Source organism: Acyrthosiphon pisum, chromosome A1 (assembly GCF_005508785.2).
Source record: "Acyrthosiphon pisum isolate AL4f chromosome A1, pea_aphid_22Mar2018_4r6ur, whole genome shotgun sequence".
NCBI classification, from domain to species: Eukaryota; Metazoa; Arthropoda; class Insecta; order Hemiptera; family Aphididae; genus Acyrthosiphon; species Acyrthosiphon pisum.
Genome location: NC_042494.1, coordinates 43185516 through 43194727, shown reverse-complemented (window position 1 = coordinate 43194727; position 9212 = coordinate 43185516). Strand labels below are relative to the sequence as shown.

The 9212-nt window shown below is 29.1% G+C and overlaps 2 protein-coding genes across 2 annotated transcripts in view; one reads left to right on the top strand and one right to left on the bottom strand.

The window, feature by feature from the left end:
• Positions 1-1049: 1049 nt before the first annotated feature.
• Positions 1050-5994, top strand: LOC100159141 (macoilin-1). Its single transcript, XM_001949696.5, has 14 exons — positions 1050-1570; positions 1644-1785; positions 2374-2500; positions 2578-2707; positions 2798-2864; positions 2994-3111; positions 3180-3342; positions 3420-3629; positions 3692-3850; positions 3927-4106; positions 4170-4290; positions 4353-4527; positions 4590-4827; positions 5111-5994. Exons 1-13 carry the CDS (start codon positions 1488-1490, stop codon positions 4808-4810), a joined length of 1896 nt encoding a protein of 631 aa, XP_001949731.2. The 5' UTR covers positions 1050-1487; the 3' UTR covers positions 4811-4827; positions 5111-5994.
• LOC100160579 (histone-binding protein RBBP4) overlaps positions 5403-9212 on the bottom strand; it is a 5150-nt gene continuing 1340 nt past the window's right edge. Inside the window, exons 3-9 of the mRNA XM_001951742.4 lie at positions 7748-7893; positions 7471-7675; positions 7236-7413; positions 6983-7177; positions 6702-6914; positions 6531-6629; positions 5403-6443 (exon numbers count right to left, since the gene is read on the bottom strand). Of these exons, the coding sequence (XP_001951777.1) occupies positions 6363-6443; positions 6531-6629; positions 6702-6914; positions 6983-7177; positions 7236-7413; positions 7471-7675; positions 7748-7893 (1117 nt within the window). The 3' untranslated portion in view covers positions 5403-6362. The remainder of the gene's footprint in view (positions 6444-6530; positions 6630-6701; positions 6915-6982; positions 7178-7235; positions 7414-7470; positions 7676-7747; positions 7894-9212) is intronic.

Genomic DNA, 9212 nt, shown 5'->3' with positions numbered 1-9212 from the left:
AACACATTGGTTTTGGTTTACATATATGTATATTTAAACAGGGACATTTCGAAATTGATCGGCTCGAATCGAACATTAATTTATTATTTATTATTATTACCTACCGGCTACTACCGCATGCCCTCAATGCTAATATTTATACCAACGTTTATATTATTTGTTAATAGTTTTGTATTGTTATCTTGATCAAAATAATTTTAGAGTAATATTAGAGATAATATTAATAAATAATAATATAATATAATATAATATAATATATATTATTATATAGACTAATATATATGTGGTATTGTGGTACATCTTATTATAAATTATAATAATATTATATAGTAATATGCCGATTACAAAATATATACCTACTTATGCAAAAGTAGTTATACCTATAATATGGACAAAGGACGTATAATACGGTAGGTAGTAGGTACTATTTTTATAGATGATATAGGTATAGACATCTTATGAATAATTGTTACCTAATTACTGTTACAGTGGACAGTGGTAGGATGACTACCGACTAACGACAGAGGACTAAAGGCGATCATCGTAATGACAAGTTGCTAGTGACAACTTAGTACCTACTTACTTACGATTCGCTTGGTAGTATAACGGTTTAAAATAAATTGAATATTTTTTTAATAATATACACCTATAATATTCTAAGACCGTGGTAGGTCTATATATTAATACCTATACATTAATTATTAATATATAATTAAAAATGCAACGATATTTTTACACTTTTGAATTTCATGGAAAAAAAACCACGTCGTCCGCCGACGACAATTTGATATTTATATTATACACCGTACAGACTTGTATAGTTTGAACATAGACATAGTATAGACTCTTTATTATCCTAGAATAGTAAAGTTACACTTTGCGCACTTACATTTATTTTGCGCGAGCGTGGTCGTTGCACTACCTATATTCAGCCTGCAGCTGTTGGCGATCGGTAATTATAAAACGATGCTGGATTGAATTTCGGACAGTCGAAACGCGTCGATTCCCATTTACCGGTATTCGGACGATCGATTGTCGAATGGTCTCACGATCATTTCGATTCCGGTCCAGACGAGATAATGAATAATGAAACCCATACCCATACCCCATTAAAAGGCATCAAAGTTATTACCTATTGCACGGGGAGGGACAAAGGCTAACCGACCCACTGTGTGAAAAATGTTTATCATCCGACTACTCTTATCTCTCGTTTATGCCAAGTGATGATCGAGATTTGTTGGTTATGATTTGTATGGATTTATTTTATTATTTAATTTTGTAATTCGTGCGGTCAGTCATGAATTCATGTCTCATGATCGCTCGAAATTTAAATTGAAACACTACTTGAACATGTCCCACAGCAATCCATAGTACAGCTACCAAACTAACGAATCTCTGCACCGTTCCAGATTACATTTTGTTATTTTTCTCGACGATCTGATTCATAGTTTTATATATGCATTTGAATAAACACAATAATTGGTAGTATGAAGAGAAGGAATGGCGATTGTGGAAAATCTCGAAAGGCCTTGAAAAGAAACAAATCCGCCACCGAAGGAATCTACTGGAGGTATATGATCACAACTGGGCAATATGTACTATCAACTGTTGAAACCAAACTAGTAAATATTTGTTGTTTCTAGTTCTGTTCATTACCTGAAGCTGTTTGGAATTTGGCTCGTTCTAATACTACTTGATTATTTACTACACTTTCGGTTTGAGTACGTCTGGCCATTTTGGCTTCTGTTTCACAAAATTGTTGAAGGAATTAAACATCAAGGATTTGTAAGTATACACAGATGATGTACAAATTATAATATTCTGTGTGTGACTATTTTAATTGTTGATAACTGTGGGGAGAAATAACTATTATAAAAAAATACTATACACAGTGAACCGCTTTCATTTTTCCTGGTAGGATACGTATTAAATCGACTTGAACCTGTCATTAAATAATTTTATAGGTAGTTTAAATTTGTCATAAAAAATCATTATCAACATGATCAATAACATTTAATACTAAAATGCAACAGTTTTTACACTACGGACGTAACAGTAAAAAGTAGGGTTACACACTCCAGCGTCTCAATGAAGTTTCCAGGATAAATTTAAAATAGGCACCATAGGTCATTGGGATCCATTAAATAATAATATTTTTGTAATTTATACTCGGTCACATGTATAGATTTACATTTTGATGGTGTTATTTAAGTGATTTATGGGTAAAATTTAAAATAGATGTGTCAAGTATTAGTTATAACAATAAATATGTTAGCATCTTATTTTTTAAGTTATAAAATGTTTAATATGTATTTATCAAATTAACATTATATATTATATATTCTTCTTACTTCTGTATTTTTAATATTACAGGTTTATACAGTGTTTTTTGTTTGCATTGCATTGACATCAGACATGGTGTGCTTTTTCTTCATACCCGTACATTGGTTGCTGTTTGTTGCTAGTACTTATTTTTGGGTACAATATATTTACCAAGCAGGTTAGTCAAATATTAGAGTAAATTTTTTACTTATAATTTTTATATATTTGCCTAATTTTTTTGTATACACTATGTAGAAAAATGTGTTTCTTGGCCAGTGGTAACTTTATTAGTCTTGTACATTTATGTGGAGGCTTATATCCGACTGAATAACCCTGACCATATTCCCTATAAATTGGTTTTGTGTAAGCCTTTAGCTGCTAACTGGTAAGATACTTAATAATGTATTTATAAATTATAATATTGTATATTGTTTAATTCATAAATAACACATAATAATGGCTTACTAATTTTTAGTATTGGATATCCTGTGGTTACACTATGTTTTGGTTTCAAAAGTTATTTAAGTCATAAATTGAGACAGGTAAGCATAATAAAATAGATTTAATTTAATTTAAATACCATTAAATGAGTTGTAAAAATTAAATTATTATCCAACCATAGAGCATGATACTTGAAACGTATATTATTAATCACAATTTTTTTTTTTTAGAAACAACAACATAGGGTTTCTAAAGAAAATGAGTTTTACCAGAACTTATTATTAGATGCTTTGCCTTTTGATAGAATAACCGGCTCCATTATACCTAGTCAAGAAAATGATGATGGAGGTAATGTAATTTCTCTAAATGTAAATTCTTAAATCTTAACATAACATTTTATAATTGTATATAAATAGAAATATGGTTGGAATCAATTTGTGAGGTACCTGCAGAAGACAATGATATACATATTAATAAAGTGATATCTAATGGTAGTGTTCCACATAAAAAACCTGAAAAGCAAGATACTATATGTACTGAAATATCTAATAAAAAATTAGTAACTAATGATAAATTAATGTAAGTACTTATTACTTAGGTAAAATCCTCTTTATGTTTTAAGTAGATTGAAAATAATATTAATTTGGATAATGTAGATGTAATAGTAATCAAGAAAATCATGTAAATAAAGAAACAGAAAAAAATAAAAGGGTGACTCCTAGAACGTCATCAACTAAAAATAATAATCATCTAAGGTGTAGTAATCAAAACTCGAGCACAAAAGAATCTACAAAAGCTAAAGGCACTTCACCACTAAGAATAGAAAAGCCTTTAATTGTTGATCCTAAAGACATATATTGTGAAACGTAGGTTATTATTATATTGAAATACCTATTCTCTTTTATTAATATGTTTAATACATTATTAGATTGGAAAATGAGTTAAAAAGGCTTAAATGTGAACTTCACTCGTGTAATCAAGCAGAAAAAGAACTGAGAAATCAGTTAAATTCTGCTTTGGTTGAAAATTCAAATACATCTCATGATTTGACAAGGCTAAAACAAGAACACGAAGATACCAAATCTAAGTAAAATATAATACTATATAATGCCTTATTAGATCATATATTTTGTATTGCATTGTATTAAAATTGATTTGTTTAGGGTTATCAATTTGGTAGTCACCCATCAAAATGATAGGCAGATGGTGTCTCAACTTGAAAAACGTTTGTCAGATGAAAAACGACTAAGGATTTCATGTGAGTCTCAATTAGTCACAGAAAGACGACAGTTAAAAAAAGTTGAAGAACTTGCTGCTTCTAGATTATCAGCTTTATCTACCAAGTAAATATTTACTTGTTTATTTTATAATTAAATACTAAATAAAAATTCATAATTGTATTTTAGACCAGAATGTACAGAAAGCTGTAAGGTTAGGCGCAGAGAGCTTGAAAGTGAAGCCAAAGCATTACGCAAAGAACTTAGGATAAAAGAAGAGCAGTATGTGGCGGCCCAAAAAGAAGTCAATGTAAATTTAAATTTAAATATATTTATTTTAATATTGAATTAAAATTATTATGTTTATTGTAGGATCTTCAACCATACAAACAAAGTCAAGATAAAATTGATTTTGTTATGTCTGCATTGTCAACATTGAAAGACAAAAACGCTCACTTAGAACACAGTCTGAGCGCGGAAACGCGCATTAAACTCGATCTGTTTTCAGCATTAGGGGAAGCAAAGAGACAGCTAGAAATTAAAATTAGTAATTTTTTAATATAATCAGCTATTCGATAATATGATATTAATATTGATTTTTATCCTTAGATAAAATTTCATCTCTAGAAAAAGAGATAGAAGAACTCAAGTCTAAAATGGCTCAGACAATGATTATGACATCACCAAATAACTCTTACCATATGGTAAACTCTGTTGGCGGATCGCCAACAATGAGGTTTGGTGGTAGTAATTCACCTCAGTCTAGCCTTGATCCAAATGCCACTATATATACACCCAAGAAAAGTTCACATTTAGTCACTGAAGCTTAATTTTATAATAAAAGCAAGTAGGTATTGTTTTGTAATTAATGCATAATATTTCGTACATCATTTAACGCATATCTTCAAGAAAATGTGGCCAATTCAGTGAACAATAATTGATAATGCGATGCTAAAAACCTTTTCAAAAAAAAAAAAAAAAATACTTTTTGTACTTTGTTGTATACCCTACTTATTTCAACCATTGTAAAATTTGATGGCTTTAATCTAACCAGTATTTGAAACCAATATAAGTTGTTATTTTAAATCTTATTTTTATATTTTCTAATAGCATTAATTGTATTGTTTTAGTGTGCATACAGAATTGCTGTTTTTCAAAATTGACAACAAAAATTAATTCTCTTTTCTCTTTCTCAACAGATAATAATTATTGTACACATTAAATACCTCAGTAGTCAGTGAAGTATTAATTTAGAAACAATTTGTATTGATAGTAATATTCTTTATTAGAATCAGTATTTTTATTGTTTACAAACATTTTACAATTACCTTTGAAGATTGAAATTAATCCCTTCCCCCTCTCATTTACTATGAATTTGACCTATATTCTTGCACTTCATAATTTATTATGTATCTGTTTTGATTTTGTTATTTTTTCTCAGTTCTTGACCAATGGGGTGCTTCTACTTCAATTTATTTATTTTGTTATTTTGATCTTCCAATTTTAAGTTGTTTTTTTTTTTTGCATTTCATCTGTATCAGTCTCTTTGTGGTAATAGACACATAAAATCTAAGAAACTTAAAGTCAAAACGAACAAATTAATATTAAGACATAATATGTTAAGTTTAAACTTAGTTCTTTTTTTAACCATTATATAAATTTGTATATTTTTTTTTTTTGTTCCTAATCAGAAAAAGTCCCGAGGGTCAAATAACCCCAAAGGAGTTTTTCTTTGTTAACATTTATGATTGTAATGAAAAGATTGTGATAATTTATAGATGAAATAGCTCCGTTTAAAATGAATTAATGTGTATTAAATAGGTACACACATATATAAAATATAATATATATTTTTTTTTTATAAAATTAAGACAATATGGTCATAGATTAAAAATACTTTCATTTCGCATGCGTACTTAAAATAACTATTCATTGTTTGTTATTATTTTTTTAAATCGTTTGGTTTTTCATTTTCACTTGTAGTACAATAATAAAAATAAATACTTTTTCAGAGTATATTACTATTTTGAGTTGTTTATTCCAAAATCGTTCATATATAATATAAAAAAAAAAATAATAATAATAAATAAAAAAGATAATAATTACCTACATTCATTAAAAATCAATGGATTTGTTTAATGGTACAATTATTCAGAATATATTATCTATGCACAATATTATAAAACAATAAATTATCAAAATGTAAGATACATGATAAAATAATATATTGTACAAATTACAAGGATGACGTGAATAGAATTTAATATACTCAGTGCTTTTATGTACATTTTAGATGGCATATTGAATAATTTTAAAAAAAAAGACCATTATTATGTTATGCTTAAAGTAATGTTGATAAAATTAATTAAACATGTACAAAGTTTAAGGAACAGGTGCATCTACTTCAGGACTGCTAGCGTCTGGTTCTTCATCGTTATAAATATTTTCAGCCATTTGCCACACCTGGAATAATATATCATTGTTAGTATGATTCGACAATAATTGTATTTGTTTTTATGGAACACATTTATGTATAATTGACTTAATTACCTGCATAATATTGTCTTCTGAAACTGAACATATAACCCATGGTTCATTGGGATTCCAGGAGAAGTCTGATATTTTAGCTGTATGGCCACCATGGATGAACTGAATAATAAATTGAATACCCAACAATTTATAGATAAATGTTAATAATCAATATTTATATAATAGAATTACCAAAAGTTCTGGCGGGCCATCATCAGCATCTTCTGGAGACTGTTCTTCACCTATTTTACTCAAATCCCAAACATGTAAACGTCTATCTGTACCACTAGATGCTAATATAGTCTCATTATGTGGTGACCATTGTACTTGGAATATTTCATCTTTATGTGATTCAAAGGAATGCAGCTTCAATTTGAGATTTCTTAAATCCCATAAGGCTACAGTCTTAAGGAGAAATTATAAAAAAAATAATAAGTAATTCTGAATTAGGTAGACTTAAAAATTTAGCTTACTTTATCAGCACTTCCTGTAGCTAAAATGAATTCTGAATACGGATTAAACGATAAACAATTAACTTCAGCAGTGTGAGCATCAACAGTATGTGATGGTTTACTTGTATTGTTTGCACGCGTATCCCAAATCATAAGTTTTTGATCATCAGCAACAGAACCAAACAATGATTCATGCAATAAATGCCAAGCGACATCCTAAAATAAGACAGTTAGTTAAAAATGCCATTTTACTTGACTTCAGTTTGTTAAGTACTTCAACAACAGCAGTATGTCCAGTAAAAATAGTTTTAGCTTCAACAACTCTATGTTCTTTGGGAGTGGCATTAATATCCCATAGACATATGGTATGATCATCAGATGCACTTAACAAATATCCATTTAAATTGGGATTCCATGATAAACCATATCCTTCTTTTTGATGACCTCTTAATCTATTTTTAATACAAATATGTTAATTTTATTTATTAGGGATGTTTGTTTTACTTTACCTTAAATCTGGTTGACATTCTCCATTTGGATCAGGCTTTGATGGATGTTTGGTATAATCAAATACTAATACATCACTTGATGGTGTTTTGGTAGCAATCACACATGGATTTTGAGGCATGTAACGAGCTCGATTTACCTCACCTTCGTGGTTGATTTTAATTTCAATTTCGATTTTACCGCTTACAGAACCAAATCCACCATATTCTAAAACATTTAAAATATTCATAAAACATAAACATAAAACAACAATATACTTTTAGAGTACAATCTTTATACCTTGTTTTTCTCCATCATAATGAGAAGAATCAAATTGAGCATCTTCATTAGGTAACTGAACGCTAGCAATTAATAAATGATTTTGCTCATCTGAAGTATGAGTACCAAGTATTAAACGGTGTATAGAATACTCTTTACCTTCCGGACTACAAAATATATCCATAATATTAACAAATTAGTAGGCAATAATATTTATAAAAAATGTTATCATTATCTTATTTAAACTTAATCTTTTAAGAGGACGCTACACCCGTATGTGTTGTCTCCGTCTTACACAAGCACGACATAGCAAATTGTCGTTCACTATTCTTAATAGTGTGCTGTTGGTTTCGATACTAGAGTGAAATGACCTATTATCAAACTTTTAGGTAAGAACATTATCTGGATCTTAGTTTGGGCGATTTTTTAATATTTTAATTTTCAAGCGAGATATGAGCATTTTTAATTTTTGATATTTCACATACCCTTACTTTTCTCGAAAATGAAAATATCGAAAAATCGCCCACTCTAAGACCCAAATAATGTTCTTACCTAAAAGTTTGATAATAGGTCGATTCACTCTAGTGTCAAAACTAACAGCTCACTATTGAGAATAGTGAACAACAATTTCCTATGTCGTGCGTGTGTAAGACAGAAACAACACACGCGGGTGTAGCGTCCTCTTATAAGGGTCCGTATTACAATAGTTAAACTAATGTTAAACCGCGGAATTCGAATGGTAAAATTTAAGCTATGATTGTAAAACGGGCCCTAAGTGTCTAAGTCGGTTATAATAAACAAAGTATATAATAATTACTATTTAATTTATAGTTGTTATTCAATATTAGATAAGAAAATTAATAAAATATTTACTTCTGTCATATTATTTATTAGGTAAGACTTAATAAAAACTTGAAAAACATCGTTCAGGTGTACCTATAGCAGTTGATACAGCCGATACAGGTAAAGTATAAAATATTTTCAAGAGTTCATGAATATTTGGATAAACCTGTTTATCACAAACATCTAAAGCATGTAAACCAGAGGAGAATACAATGTTTTCAGTCACTAAAAATAAACCCATGCCCTATGGTAAATCTACAGTCTTCATGGTAATTTTGTTTTATTTACCGACTATTTATCGGGTTTATTATAAACACTCATGCATGAAAAATAATTCGCAGAGAATTCAAAAATATAGTATACCATACCACATAAAGATATATGTTTTTATTTTTCGATATTTATGCCACGAACGACTAGTGGCGTATAGTACCTAGGTATCTATATCAAAGCGGACAAATTACCACGGCTAGAACATTTAGAAAACAGATATAGGTACCTACTTAAAACATAAAAGTAGTATCATATTGAGAAATACAGAAAATAAGTAAACTTAATTTTACAAAAAAAAAGGTCAAGGGGGGATCTATCCCCCATATCCCCCCCCCACGTAAATACGCCACTGTATACTTATACCTAATAG

Excerpts from the sequence above, each read along its gene's own strand:
- LOC100159141 (XM_001949696.5), top strand. The coding sequence starts at position 1,488 with ATGAAGAGAAGGAATGGCGATTGTGGAAAATCTCGAAAGGCCTTGAAA. Across the intron at positions 1,571-1,643 it reads ACCGAAGGAATCTACTGGAG|TTCTGTTCATTACCTGAAGC; the intron begins GTATATGATCAC and ends TGTTGTTTCTAG. Across the intron at positions 2,501-2,577 it reads ACAATATATTTACCAAGCAG|AAAAATGTGTTTCTTGGCCA; the intron begins GTTAGTCAAATA and ends TACACTATGTAG.